Source organism: Neoarius graeffei, chromosome 9 (assembly GCF_027579695.1).
Source record: "Neoarius graeffei isolate fNeoGra1 chromosome 9, fNeoGra1.pri, whole genome shotgun sequence".
Lineage (NCBI taxonomy): Eukaryota > Metazoa > Chordata > Actinopteri > Siluriformes > Ariidae > Neoarius > Neoarius graeffei.
The window spans coordinates 16,015,699-16,034,098 of record NC_083577.1 but is presented as its reverse complement, the minus strand read 5'-3'; the positions used below and the strand labels follow the sequence as shown (position 1 = coordinate 16,034,098).

General features: G+C 45.2%; 1 protein-coding gene across 7 annotated transcripts in view; it reads left to right on the top strand.

The window, feature by feature from the left end:
- The first annotated feature begins 14,823 nt into the window (after positions 1 to 14,823).
- pdcl3 (phosducin-like 3) overlaps positions 14,824 to 18,400 on the top strand; it is a 28,776-nt gene continuing 25,199 nt past the window's right edge. For 6 of the 7 annotated variants that reach the window (XR_009655324.1, XM_060929061.1, XM_060929062.1 and 3 more), the window contains exons 1-4: positions 14,824 to 14,943; positions 15,059 to 15,136; positions 15,703 to 15,820; positions 15,951 to 16,041. Coding sequence is in view for 6 of the 7 variants with exons in the window: in XM_060929061.1 (XP_060785044.1) it covers positions 14,839 to 14,943; positions 15,059 to 15,136; positions 15,703 to 15,820; positions 15,951 to 16,041 (392 nt within the window). In the remaining variant the exon portion in view is untranslated. Of the gene's footprint in view, positions 14,955 to 15,058; positions 15,137 to 15,702; positions 15,821 to 15,950; positions 16,042 to 18,400 lie in introns of all 7 variants that reach the window. The other variant, XM_060929064.1, reaches the window with a different exon arrangement.

The window sequence follows — 18,400 nt, the reverse complement described above, 5'->3', positions numbered from 1 at the left end:
CGGTCTGTGACAGGAGGGCGGAGCCAGGGAAGGTGAGTGGCAGAATCGCTACACCTGACGGTAATTAACCTGTGTTTTGTGTGTTTTCCCAGTAGCCGCTCCCTATTTAAGGAGGCAGAGGGAGAGCAGAGGAAAGCGCATCCCGGGACAAGAACCCAGAGTGTGTGTGTGTGTGTGTGTGTGTGTGTGTGTGTTACGCCGCAGGCTAGGAATTGGCGATTTAACTGAAAAGTTGGGGAAATAAAAAGCCTTTTCTGCATGTAAAGTGTTGTCCTGCCATCCTCTGTGCTCCACCCACACTTCGTAAGCACTACAGTGGTGCCGAAACCCGGGATTAAGGTGGAGCACCAACCTTGCAGCCCCATGGAATCCTCCCCATTCGTGGACTTGGTCCACGCCCTCGCCACGGCTCAGCAAAGCCAGCACCAGGCACTCGTCACGCTCCGAAAGGAGCAGGAGCGACGCTTCGAAGCCCTGGTGCTGGCCCAGCAGGAAGATCGTGAGGCGTTCCGGCATCTCCTCGCGTCGGCGGGGTCCACCAGCGCCCCGGCCGCGGGCCCGTCTCCCCTCACCATGACCAAGATGGGCCCGCAGGATGACCCCGAGGCATTTATCACCTTGTTCGAGCAGGTCGCCGAAGCCTCGGGGTGGCCGATGGAGCAGCGCGCGGCGCGCCTCCTCCCCCTCCTGACGGGAGAGGCGCAGCTGGCCACACTACAGCTCCCCGCCGACCGCCGGCTGGCCTACGCGGACCTTCGCCGGGCCGTCCGCCAGCGCGTGGGGCGCACACCCGAACAACAGCGCCAGCGCTTCCGCGCGCTGCGGTTGGAGGAAGTCGGCCGGCTGTTCGCGTTCGGCCAGCAGCTCCGGGATGCCTGCTGGCGGTGGCTGAGGGCCGACGATCGCGACGCCGAGGGAATCATCGATCAGGTGGTGCTGGAGCAATTCATCGCCCGCTTACCAGCCGGAACCGCGGAGTGGGTCCAGTGCCACCGCCCGGCGTCGCTGGATCAGGCCATAGGACTGGCGGAGGATTATTTGGCGGCTGTTCCGGTGGCAGGACGGCCGACGACTTCGTCTCCTCTTCTCTCTCTCTTTCTCCCCCCTTTCTGTGTCCCGTCCTCGCCCCATTCCCCCACCACGGAGGTGGGGGCCGGCTCCACCCCAGCCGGCCCGCCGCACCCGTGGTACCCTCCCGTTTCTCCCTTCTGTGTCTGTCTCCCCCCCCCCCCCCCTCAGGTGAGTGAGCCCCAGAGCACAGCTGCAGAGGGAAGGCCCGGGCCGGTTTGCTGGCGCTGCAGGGAACTGGGCCACCTGCAACAACAGTGCGCAGCAATGGAGGTGGGCACGGTGGTGCGGATCCCCGACGCGCCAGAAGCTGCCCTCGATCGGGCCAGAGCGTATCGCATACCGGTGAGTGTACAAGGGGCTACATATCAGGCGTTGGTGGATTCTGGTTGCAGTCAGACCTCGATCCACCAAAGCCTGGTGCAAGACGAGGCATTGGGGGGAGCACAGGGGGTGAAGGTGTTGTGTGTGCAAGGGGATGTTCACAGATACCCTTTGGTGTCGGTCCACATATATTTCAGAGGGGAAAAATCTATAGTGAAGGCGGCAGTTAATCCTCGCCTTACCCACTCTTTAATTTTGGGGACTGATTGGCTGGGATTTCAGGGTTTAATGACGCGCCTAGTAAAGAGTGGGTCCTGCCATTTGACAGGGGGAGGTCCTGGTGTCGCTTTGGCTGGAGCTGCGGTCGCAGAGCCGTCTATGTCATCTCCGCGACAGAGCGAGGAGCTGCCAGCTCCTCCTCTTTCTGTTGGGGAATCCCTCGCGGATTTCCCATTGGAACAATCGCGAGACGAGACTCTGCGACACGCGTTTGACCAAATGAGAGTAATCGATGGTCAAACGCTCCAGCCGAACGCCACCCCGTCCTTCCCCTATTTTTCCATTATGAAAGATAGATTATACCGAGTGACGCAGGACACTCAGACGAAAGAGCGAGTCACACAGTTATTAATTCCAAAGAGCCGCCGGGAATTGGTATTTCAGGCGGCCCACTTTAGTCCCATGGCTGGACACCTAGGGCAGGATAAGACACTAGCCCGGATAATGGCCCGATTCTATTGGCCGGGGATTCGCGGCGACGTCCGTAAGTGGTGTACGGTGTGCCGCAAATGCCAGTTAGTAAATCCAGCGGCCATTCCAAAAGCGCCCTTGCGCCCCCTACCATTAATCGAGACCCCGTTCGAAAGAATTGGGATGGATCTCGTCGGGCCATTAGATCGGTCAACACGAGGGTACCGCTTTATATTGGTTCTGGTGGACTATGCAGCGCGATACCCGGAAGCGGTGCCTCTTCGCAATATCTCAGCATGCAGTGTTGCAGAGGCCTTCTTCCACGTCATGTCCCGGTTTGGAATCCCAAAAGAGATTCTGACTGACCAAGGCACCTCGTTTATGTCACGAACACTGAGCGAACTGTATGGGCTACTGGGTATTAAGCCGATCCGCACCAGCGTTTATCACCCGCAAACGGACGGTTTAGTTGAACGGTTCAATCACACCCTCAAGAATATAATCAAAAAATTCGTAAGTGAGGACGCACGTAACTGGGATAAATGGCTCGAACCCTTGTTATTTGCAGTGCGAGAGGTCCCCCAAGCCTCCACGGGGTTCTCCCCGTTTGAATTATTATATGGGCGTAAGCCGTGCGGCATCTTAGATGTACTGCGGGAAAATTGGGAGGAGGGACCTTCACAGAGTAAAAACGAAATTCAGTACATTATGGACCTGCGCGCAAAACTCCACACGCTCACCCACCTAACTCAGGAGAATTTGCGGCAGGCCCAGGAACGGCAAGCCCGCCTGTACAACAAGGGCACGCGCCTTAGAGAGTTCACTCCGGGAGATAAGGTACTCGTCCTGTTGCCCACGTCGAGCTCCAAATTAATCGCCAAGTGGCAAGGACCCTTTGAGGTCACACGGCGAGTCGGGGACGTCGACTATGAGGTAAGGCGAACGGACAGGGAGGGGGCAGTACAGATCTACCACCTCAATCTGCTTAAACTCTGGAACGAGGAGGTCCCTGTGGCATTGGTGTCGGTAGTTCCGGAGAAGGCGGAGCTGAGGCCGGAGGTTCAAAAAGGGACATTGGCATCACGTACCTCTCCGGTCCCCTGTGGAGACCACCTCTCCCCGACCCAACTCACAGAGGTCGCCCAGTTGCAGGCCGAGTTTTCGGATGTGTTCTCGCCCCTGCCCGGTCGCACTAACCTCATAGAACACCACATAGAGATGCCCCCGGGGGTGGTAGTGCGTAGCCGCCCTTATAGGCTACCCGAACACAAAAAAAAGGTGGTTCGGGAAGAACTTCAGGCCATGCTCGAAATGGGCATCGTCGAGGAGTCCCACAGTGACTGGAGCAGCCCGGTGGTCTTGGTACCTAAGGCCGACGGGTCGGTCCGGTTCTGTGTGGACTATAGAAAAGTCAACGCGGTGTCTAAATTTGACGCGTACCCAATGCCTCGTATTGATGAGCTGCTCGATCGACTAGGCATGGCTCGCTTTTACTCGACACTGGATTTGACGAAGGGATATTGGGAGATCCCCTTGACTCCATTATCCCGGGAGAAAACGGCCTTTTCCACACCGTTTGGCTTACACCAATTTGTCACACTTCCGTTTGGGCTGTTTGGGGCACCCGCTACGTTTCAGCGACTGATGGACAGGGTCCTCCGGCCCCACGCCACCTATGCGGTCGCTTATCTGGACGATATTATAATTTATAGTAATGACTGGCAGCGGCACCTGCAACACCTGAGGGCCGTCCTTAGGTCGCTGAGGCAGGCGGGTCTCACTGCCAACCCGAAGAAGTGTGCGATTGGAAGTACGGTATCTGGGCTTCCACTTGGGCAACGGGCAGGTGCGTCCCCAAATTAATAAGACAGCAGCGATTGCGGCCTGCCTGAGGCCCAAGACCAAAAAGGGGGTGAGACAGTTCCTGGGGCTGGCTGGCTACTATCGCAGGTTTATACCTAATTATTCGGACGTCACCAGCCCGCTGACTGATCTCACTAAAAAGAGGGCGCCAGATCCGGTCCAGTGGACGGAGCAGTGCCAGCGGGCTTTCTCTGAGGTAAAGGCTGCACTGTGTGGGGGGCCACTTTTACACTCCCCTGACTTCTCTCTCCCTTTTATGTTGCAGACGGATGCGTCGGACAGAGGGCTGGGGGCCGTTTTGTCCCAGCAGGTGGAGGGGGAGGATCGCCCCATCCTGTACATTAGTCGAAAGCTGTCGGTGCGTGAGGGGCGCTACAGCACGATTGAAAATGAATGCCTGGCGATCAAGTGGGCGGTCCTCGCCCTCTGTTACTACCTGCTGGGGCGCCCTTTCACCCTGTGTTCGGACCACGCGCCCCTCCAGTGGCTCCACCGCATGAAGGATGCCAACGCGCGGATCACCCGTTGGTATCTGGCACTCCAACCCTTCAACTTCAAGGTGGTACACAGGCCGGGGACGGAGATGGTCGTGGCGGACTTCCTCTCCCGTCAAGGGGGGGGGGGGGGGAGTCGGCTGCGGGCCGGACGGTGGGGGTATGTGGCAGCGGGGGCGTGGTCAAGCGCCGGTCTGTGACAGGAGGGCGGAGCCAGGGAAGGTGAGTGGCAGAATCGCTACACCTGACGGTAATTAACCTGTGTTTTGTGTGTTTTCCCAGTAACCGCTCCCTATTTAAGGAGGCAGAGGGAGAGCAGAGGAAAGCGCATCCCGGGACAAGAACCCAGGGTGTGTGTGTGTGTGTTACGCCGCAGGCTAGGAATTGGCGATTTAACTGAAAAGTTGGGAAATAAAAAGCCTTTTCTGCATCTAAAGCGTTGTCCTGCCGTCCTCTGTGCTCCACCCACACTTCGTAAGCGCTACACTCCTTTATTAGAATAGACTGTCTTTATTTAGCATTTATTTATTGAGCACCTTAACTTCAAGCCAAATTCCTTGTAGTTGCAACAATTACTTGGCAATAAAGCATTTTCTGATTCTGATTGTGTCACTATAATTAGCAAATAACATAACATTTGAAGCTTTCAGTATGCTAACTAGCATATTTACATAGGGGTGTTGCAGTAGAGGTAGTACTTTTGTTTCAACAGTCAGCCACTTCCTCTGGATGGACTTCTGGTACTAGTCCTTACTACAAACCCAACTCTCACCCATGGCTCCAAGAAGCTGCCTGGGCACAGCAGCAGCCACACCCTGGAACACCACGTTGGCTCGCGGGCTAAACTAGATGAGGGTAGCACACAGAAAGGCTCTGTGTGTGATGGAATGTGTCATACTCCAATACTGTGTGTGCATGAAGTCATCACTCCTCCTTAACAATATGAGCAGTATTGTGGATAAACACATACATGTACAATTCAACAGAGAGGATGTCAAGGCACAACCAGGGCACACTGGTGACATTGCTGCTGTGAAACTCAGCATGGGATTCAGTGTCAGCTATCTAATTTAATATTACCTTAATTGATCTAGTCAGAATAGTATCACCAGTGGTAGTGTAGTTTAGTGTAGTGTCCCAAATGCTATCTAATAAGCCACCATCATATAGTTAGCATACTAGGTTAGTTAGACCATAGTTAGACTTGGATGTAGTTAGAGAGCCATGCCTGAATTGACAGGGTGTGCCAGTGCAGGAGAACCAAGCCAGGGGTAACAGGGCTTCATGTTCTATTGCATGCATTTACCTGGATGGTGTACAGATTGCACGGGACTTAATTGACACTGGATGAACGATCGGGCTAGGTGTAGTCCATTTTAAAGTTCGAACCTAGTTTTATCCCACACTGCAAAAAATGATATCTTAGCAAGTGAAAATATCTTGAAAATAGTTGAAACGATCTAGCATTTCATACAAGACACCAATTCTGAGATTATTAAACCTAGTTCTAGATTGCAACCAACTTATTTTAAGATGTCTTATCATGTAAAAATATCTGTCCATGCAGCAAGATAATTTCACTAGTATTAAAGGGATAGTTCGGGATTTTTGACATGAATCTGTATGGCATCCCCATCAATAGTGTCGTGCAAACACACTGACTTACCCCTGACAGCATCCTGTGAGTCCAGTTCTTGTCCAGTTTTGGTCCAGACGAAAGTAGTCCGGCAAGTTTGTTGGGGTCACGAAAGTAAAACGTTTTTCGTCTCAAAACAGTACGTGTTCAAAAGAGTGATATATTTGCATCACAAAACCGTTGCCAAATAAAAAGTCAGACCTCGAAGTCGCTTTGCACTATTTTCTCTCCCTTCTTATCACTGCGCGCTGCCGGCTTCATCCAGCTGTGGCTCCAGCTTCAAGGATAAGCTGGAGCCGCATAAGTAGGAGTCCTGGCGGGTGGTTTGTATTCAATTCGTTTATATCCCGACCTTGTCAGCTGTCAGATTTATGTTCATGGACCCGGTAAGCTGGTAAATAATATATATATTTTTTTTCTTTACCAAATTCTAACAGAAAACGAGAGCGCCCGAAAGGGAAAACCGAGCCGAGCCGCCTCACGGCTGTAATGCAAATTGCTTTCCTCCTCAGTATACAAGTGCGCTTCCATGGCAGGGAAAAAGAAACTACCACTGCTGCCTATGTAGTGCCCTATTTATACAAATAGGAGTCATTCAGGATTCAGCCATGTTTTTGCTCCGTGTCATGGCTGAATCCTGAATGACTCCTATTTGTATAAATAGGGCACTACATAGGCAGCAGTGGTAGTTTCTTTTTCCCTGCCATGGAAGCGCACTTGTATACTGAGGAGGAAAGCAATTTGCATTACAGCCGTGAGGCGGCTCGGCTCGGTTTTCCCTTTCGGGCGCTCTCGTTTTCTGTTAGAATTTGGTAAAGAAAAAAATAAATAAATATTATTTACCAGCTTACCGGGTCCATGAACATAAATCTGACAGCTGACAAGGTCGGGATATAAACGAATCGAATACAAACCACCCGCCAGGACTCCTACTTATGCGGCTCCAGCTTATCCTTGAAGCTGGAGCCGCAGCTGGATGAAGCCGGCAGCGCGCAGTGATAAGAAGGGAGAGAAAATAGTGCCAAGCGATTTCGAGGTCTGACTTTTTATTTGGCAACGGTTTTGTGATGCAAATATATCACTCTTTTGAACACATACTGTTTTGAGATGAAAAACGTTTTACTTTCGTGACCCCAACAAACTTGCCGGACTACTTTCGTCTGGACCAAAACTGGACAAGAACTGGACTCACAGGATGCTGTCAGGGGTAAGTCAGTGTGTTTGCACGACACTATTGATGGGGATGTCATACAGATTCATGTCAAAAATCCCGAACTATCCCTTTAAGTAACTTTCTCCTCAAATTCAGTTTAAATTTTTTTTGCAGTGCATACCTGAATGTGCCTAATCACTACTAAAATCAAGGTGGTAAAAGGATAGCCCCTCGACCTTGATAAATGTATGTTCAACAAGATGGCACAGTCATTGCAAGTATTGTGTAAATGGAAGACTGATTGGAGTGTTGTCTATGCCAAAAAGTGACAAATGAAACTCTTAAATCACCACCTACACATTACCCACATGAGCATGATAGGTACACCATGTTTGCAGCTAACGTCCCTCTATTTCATGCCATCAGTGAGCTTCCGACTGCTCTCGATCCAGCAAGATTAGATGAGGGGGGTGGCATCTCTGTGATCTTCTAGTAGATAAAGAGAATTAGATAAAAAGAACCCAGTTAAACAAATGAGACAAAAATATTATACTTGGTCATTTATTTATTGAGGAAAATGATCCAATATTACATATCTGTGAGTGGCAAAAGTATGTGAACCTCTAGGATTTGCAGTTAATTTGAGGGTGAAATTAGAGTCAGGTGTTTTCAATCAATGGGATGACAATCAGGTGTGAGTGGGCACCCTGTTTTATTTAAAGAACAGGGATCTCTCAAAGTCTGATCTTCACAACACGTTTGTGGAAGTGTATCATGGCACAAACAAAGGAGATTTCTGAGGACCTCAGAAAAAGTGTTGTTGATGCTCATTAGGCTGGAAAAGGTTACAAAACCATCTCTAAAGAGTTTGCACTCCAACCAATCCACAGTCAGACAGATTGTGTACAAATGGAGGAAATTCAAGACTATTGTTAGCCTCCCCAGGAGTGGTCGACCAACAAAGATCACTCCAAGAGCAAGGCGTGTAATAGTCGGCAAGGTCACAAAAGACCGCAGGGTGGGGGGCGCTAGTGAGCACCAGATGGAATAGCCATGTTTTTCCTAAGCTCCTCTCCATGTTCTGAATTATTCGGTCATTAATTCATTATTTGCCAGTTCAGTCGTCTACTCTTTATTGTTACCGTTTCTTGAAAGATTGAAGATGCCAAAACCATCAAAACCCGCCATTCCACCCAAGTCAGAATGTGGGGAAACTGTCAGGCAAGGATCCTGGAGAGACTGAAATGCTATCAGAGCTAGCTGAGCACGAGGCTTCTCCAGACACAGTCACCGATGATATAGAACCAACAAATATCCTTTTGGCGATACAAAATATGAGCAAGACGATGACTGATCGATTTGATATGTTAGAGGCAACTTTGGCATCCACCCAGCCGTCTCTATTGAGTCTGGGGAACCGTCTGACAGAAGTTGAAGATGCTAACTCTGGCTTCGATCGCCGCCTGTCCAATCTCGAACAGACATGCATGAAAATGCGTGTGGAGAATGAAGCACTTTGCTCTAAAGTGATTGATCTAGAAGCTCGCTCAAGGTGTCAGAGTATCAAAATTGTTGGCTTACCCAAGAAGTTCGAGAATGGACGCCCGACGGAGTTCCTGACAGAGTTTTTGCCTGAGCTGCTGGGTGCTAGTAATTTCCCCAAGCCAATTCTAGCAGACCGAGCTCAACGCCTTGGAAAGCAGCCCTCTGATGGAAATGCTCGACCGTGCGTAATGATAGCCCAGATTCATCACTACCAAATGAAAGAAAAGATACTACAGCTGGCTCGTCGACAGTTCCCTCTGAATTACAGGGGCAAAGCAATTCACATCTTTCCCGACTTTCCAGAGGAGGTCATGAGGCAATGACAGGATGCTCAAGGATGCATCAACAGGCTCAAGGCAACGACAGGCTCAAGGATGCTGGCGCGAGGATTGGTTTAGTCTATCCGGCTTGGCTCCGGGTCACTCTGAATGAATCGGAGGAGGTATTCTCTTCCCCACAAGAAGCGTTGCCTTTCGCCAATGCTTAAACTGGTGGACAAGCATTGTCTGGTATGTGACTCTTAACTAATTGCGTAGGTCAGGACATTTTCATGACCATGCTTAATCATTTTGGACTATTGGAGAGGGAGCACCAGGGCCCTTGTGTGAGCATAGTTGAGTTGTAACTTAGCATTTCCTATGGTCCGGCTGCCTCTGCGAGTTTGTGGGGATTGTATTCTCACTTTGTTTGGGAAAGTGGGACGGGGGGAGGGGGGCAGTGTTCCTAACGTTCCGTTTGGAATGTTTCACTTTTTGTTTTTATGATTGTTTTGCTGGAGTGTCATGTGTGCAATTTTTCATTACTTTGATTAGTGATGCATCCTAGTATTTCTCCGCGAGGTGGTGGCATTACATTCGCCAGCTGGAATGTCCGTGGATTGGGCCATGCCCTTAAATGAGCAAAAGTTTTCTCCCATTTTAAATCCCTGTCTGCAGATATTTTATTCTTGCAGGAAACGCATATTAAGCCCTCTAGTGCAAAATTGCTGAGATGCAGTTGGGTTAATCAGATATTTCAGTCTACATTCTCCAGTAAAGCCTGGGGTGTGGTGATTTCGGTTCGTAAAACTATCCCATTTAGACATATTTCAACTGTGTGTGACCCAAATGGCAGATATATCTTGGTAACAGGTCATATATACTCATTTCCTGTTACACTTTTCAGTCCCCCCAGGATTTCGTGGGCCTTTTTTGTGATTGTTGCGGGCTAAAATGTCTGATGTTGTGGGGGGGTTTCCAAAAAATTGCGATGAAAGTTGTGGTGTTTTTTAGGTTTTTGTTGCGAGAAATTGTTGCGATTTTCTCTTTTTGTGATTAAAATTGAGTGATATGTTAAATATTAAGTTATTACTGAAAAACTATTGATTAAAAAACAAAGACACTGAGAAATGGTCCTATAAACATCTTTACCAATATAAAAGATTACTAGGACTACAAAAATGCAGAAAATTAGGCTTTACTTATCCAAATGCACCTGTTGGTTCAAAAGTTAAAGTGCATAGAACCTCACAGCACAACATGAAGTTACCTTAAAATATAAATGCCTCAGCTTTCATGTAAGAAAAAAAAAAATATTAATACTAGTACTGTGTGCAGGCAGTCTTTCCTGAAGACTAAATTAAACAATAATTATAAACTAATAAAATAAATGGCTCAGGCTTCATAGAAGAAAAAAAACAATGATGCTGAAGCTGCCCAAACAATGGAAAATAAAATACCATTTTGGCAAAAATGTTGGCATCCACTAATTTTTGTATTAAGTAAAAAAAAAAATGTAAAGTGCACACAGTCCTTCACTGTAAACATAACACACTTTCAGTAACAGAATTTAAGCCTATATAAACACTGACTCGCACATGCTGCTTCTCTTGAACGTATACATGGAAGTAAGGTGGAAGGTAGTTTGTCAACGTCACCTCAAGACGACACCAACGATTGGTCAAATTTGCGGGAAAGTTGCGGTGATTGGATATAATTGCAACACCGCCCTGAATTCACGGGGATTGGTTGAATTTGCAAATCGCAACATTGCGAAATCCTGGAGGGTCTGACTTTTGAATGTGTATGGACCAAATTTTGATGACTCTGATTTTTTTAGTAAATTATTTAACTTGATCCCTAGTCTTTCTGATATGCATGTGATTGTAGGAGGCGATTTCAACTGCGTGCTTGATAACTTTTTGGATAGGTCGGCCCAGACAAATCCTTTACTTTCAGCTGCTTCTAAGGTTCTACATAACTTAGTAGCCTCCATGAATCTAGTGGCTATATGGAGGCTTCAACATCCCACAAACAGGGATTATTCATTCTTTTCACAAAGGCATACATCTCTCTCAAGAATTGATTACTTCTTAATGCAACCCCGATTCCAAAAAAGTTGGGACAAAGTACAAATTGTAAATAAAAACGGAATGCAATGATGTGGAAGTTTCCAAATTCCATATTTTATTCAGAATAGAACATAGATGACATATCAAATGTTTAAACTGAGAAAATGTATCATTTAAAGAGAAAAATTAGGTGATTTTAAATTTCATGACAACACATCTCAAAAAAGTTGGGACAAGGCCATGTTTACCACTGTGAGACATCCCCTTTTCTCTTTACAACAGTCTGTAAATGTCTGGGGACTGAGGAGACAAGTTGCTCAAGTTTAGGGATAGGAATGTTAACCCATTCTTGTCTAATGTATGATTCTAGTTGCTCAACTGTCTTAGGTCTTTATTGGCACTTTTCAATGATCTTTAACCTCTCCCAGCCACACATGCACGCACACACACAGGTCGTCTGGTTGGGGAGAGAGCGCTCTCCTCTGCTCTCTCTCTCTCTCCTTATATAGGGCAAGGTCACTGGGGAAGACACACAAACACACGTTAACTCACATCAGGTGCAGTGATTCTGCCACTTACCTTCCCTGACTCTGTTGTTTGTGGACGGTTGAGACCAAAATAGAACTTTTTGGTTTAAATGAGAAGTGTTATGTTTGGAGAAAGGAAAACACTGCATTCCAGCATAAGAACCTTATCCCATCTGTGAAACATGGTGGTGGTAGTATCATGGTTTGGGCCCGTTTTGCTGCATCTGGGCCAGGACGGCTTGCCATCATTGATGGAAAAATGAATTCTGAATTATACCAGTGAATTCTAAAGAAAAATGTCATGCAGCAAGACAACGACCCTAAGCACACAAGTCGTTCTACCAAAGAATGGTTAAAGAAGAATAAAGTTAATGTTTTGGAATGGCCAAGTCAAAGTCCTGACCTTAATCCAATCGAAATATTGTGGAAAGACCTGAAGCGAGCAGTTCATATGAGGAAACCCACCAACATCCCAGAGATGAAGTTGTTCTGTATGGAGGAATGGGCTAAAATTCCTCCAAGCTGGTGTGCGGGACTGATCAACAGTTACCGGAAACATTTAGCTGCAGTTATTGCTGCACAAGGGGGTCACACCAGATACTGAAAGCAAAGGTTCACATACTTTTGCCATTCACAGATATGTAATATTGGATCATTTTCCTCAATAAATAAATGACCAAGTATAATATTTCTCATTTGTTTACCTAGATTCTCTTTATCTACTTTTAGGACTTGTGCGAAAATCTGATGAGATTTTACACATATAATATATAAGGAAGAAGAAATATATGAAAGAGAATGGTACACTGTATAAGAGATGCTGAAATAATCTCCGTAAAAATAATTATTGACCGTCCATAATTCTCGACAACTTTTCAGATTTACCAATAGAAAACAATTTTACAAAAGGTGAGTTTCAGTTACAACAGTTATTATTGATTAATCAATCAACCAGAAGACCCCCCCTTGCCCTTTGATCTTGTCGTCTGATGACACAGCTCATTACCTGAGACGGAATTTTTTTTCGCACAATCAGCAATTTGAGGAAAACCCAGATGTTATCATCACAGGTAAGCATGGTGGAAAGATCATGGACATATTTTTACTTATCAAATTCACTGATATTTCATGATATCCTTGTCGAAACCTACTTTGTTTCTTACTCTTTCATTTGACATTCACCATTTTGTATCTAAACACGTGTTTGAGAAGTAACGTGAGGTGTCAGTAATGGTGATCACTTTCACTGGTGTCCACCATTATCGACACCCTGTGGAATTAAGTGACATTTACAACTGTTATGTATCGATCTTTGTGTAACATTGTTGAAGTGGATGAAGTACTTTAAAAAAATAAAAGTGCTGTGATTTTATCTTTTTTTTCTGGTTCATAACAGAATAGAATGCTGATAGAGTATTTGGAGTCCTCTTGCAATAAATAGAATTAGACCAGAATTAAATCCTAGCATATAAAAAATGACATGCTTGAAATATTCAGATTTTTCTATTCTATTCAGAAAATATATATTTTTTGCAGTTTGTTGTAAATATCTACCACATATTACAATATCAGTAGACATTTTATATTTTAGTTCAAGGAATGACATGCAACCTTTGACCTGGATTTTCATGTGGTTACAATGTCAATTGCCTGTTGACATTTACTGGTAAACTACAAAACTAGAAATTAATACAAACGACAACAAATGATGAACAAAATGTGATCTATGAAAATACTTAGAAAGTAGGTAGAAAGTGGAGCAAAAAGATTTTCTGACACAGGTTAAACATTATCAGCTCATTTGTTAACAAACATTAGAATTACTTCATTTATATAAGCACCAACATTGATATTTATATAAAAGATATTTTGTACTAAATATAAGTCTACGTAAAACAAATTTTAAATAAAAGCTGTTTTGTTAACTCAATACTGCATACTGATTTATTATATAAAATCTGGATGTGGGCGGCACGGTGGTGTAGTGGTTAGCGCTGTTGCCTCACAGCAAGATCCGGGTTCGAGCCCCGTGGCCGGCGAGGGCCTTTCTGTGCGGAGTTTGCATGTTCTCCCCGTGTCCGTGTGGGTTTCCTCCGGGTGCTCCGGTTTCCCCCACAGCCCAAAGACATGCAGGTTAGGTTAACTGGTGACTCTAAACTGACCGTAGGTGTGAATGTGAGTGTGAATGGTTGTCTGTGTCTGTGTGTCAGCCCTGTGATGACCTGGCGACTTGTCCAGGGTGTACCCCGCCTTTCACCCGTAGTCAGCTGGGATAGGCCCCAGCTTGCCTGCGACCCTGTAGAACAGGATAAAGCAGCTAGAGACAATGAGATGAGATGAAATCTGGATGTCGATAATTGTGGAACGGTGTCGATAACTGTGGACAAAGGTGTCCATACTTGTGGAACGGTGTCACATGATCTGATACGTTCAGTAACCGGGAATCAACTAATTTTTTTTCCAGTGGAAGTTCGAGTAATTATTCATGCACAATTTACGCATTGAAAGTCTTTTCTACTTTTGCAATGGCCAAAAGATCGTTAAGGTGTCGATAATTGTAGCCACCACTCTAGTAAAAAAAAAAAGAGCCATTTAAAAAAAAATGATCAGAGACTGAACTGGAAAAGGGAAAAACAATAACAGTGAAGGGGAGCGCTATAAAGATATGTAAGGAATGTGGGTAAATTTGAGAAAATAAGAGGAGGTAATTAAAGTGGGGGGAAAGTCAGGAGACACTTCTTGGGGCAAATTTGATCAAGTACCAAGGTTTAACACACAAGCCAAATACACGCGATGGGAGTGGCAAAATGGCGATCACATGGCTATGAGCTCTCCAGATATTATATGGAGCTCAGTGATCAGACCCAAAGGCCTCCCTCCTTTGTCATCGGTCACGTGGTTTTCTGATAAACGCTACAAAGCCTCGAAGCGGCGCTTCATCTGCCCTTCCACACGAAGTAGTTTTGATTTATTCTTACCTGAGTTGTTTTTGTTATATTATTACTACTACAGCAGCAGTAGTCTTTAAACCATGGGAAAATACACGGATAGGAAGGGGGAAAGCTGCAAAAGTCCCGTCATTGGGAATTTACTTCCGTTATCGTCAGTAACGTCATTGCCAACTTCGACCCTATCCTGCCCTTATTTGTCTTTAGTTCATTTGATTGGCAGTACGCGCTGCACGATGAACCACTGTTAAAACTCCTTATATGGTCAGAGCGGACGTTGGTACGCCCCGTATTATTGTCCCGTATTGTCACATTCTCCTTTGGTCGTTTTTTTTCCCCTCTTCTCCACAGTATTGCCACAACAAGGTGGTATATCCGTACGTTTTTCAGTATTGTTAAACGTGTCACAAAGTCGTTATACTAAGGAAATGTTAAAAATAATAGAAAGCTGTGTGTGTTAACGTGTGGATGTCTTTTCCAGTCGGACCGAAATCACCTGCGCTCTTTCTCATTTCGTGTCAAGGAGCAGCTACAGGACCGCAGTTGTGACAATATGCAGGTTTGTATTTATTTCGTATTATTTTCACTTAGTTAATTTTAATCAACTTAATGATAAATAAAGCGCTTTTAGTTTGTTTGTCTGTGTTAGACTGGATTGTTGGACCGAACAGATCGTTTTTAATAAACTAGATGAACCCACACACAGAGAGAAGTAAGTAAAGCCATGCTTTCAATCCAGACATTGCAGTCTCTCTCTCTCTCAACGGATTTTATGAAATCAGCAAAACCAGTAGGTTGAAAATCCTGTACTCTACTGAGGGAGCAGCATCTCCCACCTTAAATAGAATATGGAAGCCATGGTTTGAGTTTCTGCAGTGACCAAGCCTAAATCCCAACCATCTACTTCTACGGTATCTGTGGTTCAGCCCCGCCCCCAGTGTATTAGCCCCATGTTTAAATGTGAATAAAGTTGATCAAACATGTGTCTGATTGGCTGAGGTGTTATTGGTGTTTTAGAAGTCAAAATTGGATCAAACTTAATTCAGTTCAATGATTGGGCTAAAACGCCTGAAGATGGGGCTAATACACTGAGGGCTAAACCACCATAATTCCTCCCCACTGTAGGACCCAAATGAAGACACAGAATGGAATGACATTCTTAGGAAGAAGGGCATCCTTCCTCCTAAAGAAACTCTGAAGGAGGATAAGGAAGAAGAGCAGATCATTCAGCAACAGTCTATTGGTGAGACTTTACAACAAAAAAAAGTCTGAAAGTGAAATTTATTATTATTATTATTATTATTATTAATAATAATAAAATCAAAATGCAGTTTTTTTTTTCCCTTCCAAACTACACCCCTTGTTTCCTTCAGTAAAAACCTATGAGAATATGACGCTGGAGGAGCTGGAGGAGAATGAGGATGAGTTCAGCGAGGAGGACGAGATTGCCATCGAGATGTACAGGTGAATGTTTCGCCTGTAAATAGCCTTGTTTTATAATGGGTCCTTAAAGGTGCATTAGGTAAGATTAGTCTTGGCCTCTTTTTTTTTTTTTAAAATAAGATTGCTTCTAACAGGTAGGTAGGGTAGGTTTGACATTTGAATGATTCCTGCCCATGTTCATGAAGCTCTGCTCCCAGACTGTATGGTAGCCCACAGATTGTCTGTAAAATGATTGACAGGAAACCTATCTTGACAGGAAACCTATCTAAACACAAACATTCTTCATCCACGGTCAGTTTTCGAAATTAGTTTTCTCAGCAGCTTAATACAGTTTTGCTCAGGTCACAGTTTTGTTTTTTTTAAATCAGGTTCCACGTATCTTCCAGGTTATTTGTACAAGTGAGGAATAAAAATAATCAACTATTGCACTTATAAATATTCTGCAACCTGTTTACTCCTTAAAGTTTTGTCCAAGTTAAATAAGGAAAAGGACAGGAAGAGAAGTATGTGTTTAACACAAATATCTTAAATTTGGTATTGGGTTATGTTATGGCACTGCTTACTCCAACATTTTAAAAAAAATTTAAATTAAAAAAAAAAAAATCTTAAGTTGTGTTTCACACCAAATTTGGGATTTTGAATGAAAACCTGGTGTTGCAGAAATAATTTCAGTCAACTTCAAGTTCACATTAATTACTTTGTTTTAACTGTAACCTGTAGCTTTCTCGATTCCAGGTATCATTTTCTTGTCTTTGTCCAAAAGTGTTTACTTTTCTGTAAATCAAAAATGTACAAGACCTGTAATGAGGACCAAAGGCTTTAATAAATGCTTTTAACTAGCTGAACAGTTCAGCAGATTTTGGATGATGACAAACCCCCCCAGAAAACAAAACAAAAAACCCTTTTCCACTATTTAAAGTGTTACAAAATGAAATGGCCTTTCTGATGCTTTCTTTCAGGTAGCATTTATCATAATTACTTGTTTTTAATTTTCTGTCCATCATGTGCGTAGCAATTGTGCCAACTCCATAGCTGTGTGGCTTGGTACATGTACAGTTTAACAGGTCTTATTCTTACCCCTTTAGCTGTCTTTGAGAGGGATAGCAGCCTGATGGTCTCCGAGGGTTGTTACTCAAAAAGGCATATCAGACACTTGCTCAGGGCTCTACATTAACTTTTAAACCCGATTGCCCAATATTATCACTTGCCCTCTATTTTGTGAGTCCAACTTTTTTTTTTTTCGGAAAACCATAGAATAGTTGTGAATTGCAACATAAAATTATCACACATTTGAGTTGAAGTTTAATTATTGATTAAGTTTATTATTAAGTTTTATTGCTTACTTTTTATTTGTAACAGACAATAACAATTTTATCCAAAATAATTTTTCCTGCCTTAGTTGATTTATTTCCATTTCACGTGCATGTAGCTGATATAAAGTTCAGTGTTTGTGTAGAACTGACTGTAGGTTCATTACTCGTTAATGTAGAAATCATAAAATATAAATCTATAACAGTTTGTATGAAGAAAACGATAGGGTGCCAAGACTTTTGAACAGTACTGTTTGAGAATATTTAACCTTTTTTTTTGGGGGGGGGGGCTATATCATCCATCTCTAGGTTTAAAAGGGAAAAAAAAAAACGTGCTACGTCATGACAGACAGGATAATGTTTGAGTTTAAAATTATGGCCCTTTTCCACTACCCTTTTTCAGCTCACTTCTGCTCGCTTCAGCTCACTTCAGCCCGACACGGCTTGCGTTTCGACTACCAAAAACCAGCACGACTCAGCTCGCTTCAGCCCTGCTTAGCCCCTAAAACTCGCACCGTTTTGGAGTGGGGCTGAAGCGAGCCAAACCGTGCCGAGTGAGGCTGGGGGTGTGAGCAGACACTCCCCTGTGCACTGATTGGTGAGGAGGAGTGTCCTCACATGCCCACACACGCCCCGCGAGCGCGCTGGGATCTGTAAACACCGTAAACCCGGAAGAAGAAGAATTACGAATTACGAGAATTTCTGAAGCCTTATGCGCCTCGCCTCATCTATACGCTCTTGCCAGTATCTGTCCGCGTTGTCGGTGACAACAAGCCACAGCACCAAGACCAGCAACACTAACGACTCCATGTCCTCCATGTTTATTGTTTACTATTCGGGTCGTGAGACTACCGCTTAAAAGCTCACTGATGTCACTGTTTGCACTGCTTAACGACATCACCTGACGTCCACCCACTTTCGCTAACTCCACCCAATGTGTCCACCCACTTCCAGCCAGCACGGTTCAGCGCGGTTGTAGTCGAAATGCAACTCCAACAGCCCCGCTCAGCTCGACTCAGCACGGCACGGCTCAGCCCGACTCAGCCGCGTTGGTAGTGGAAAAGCGGCAT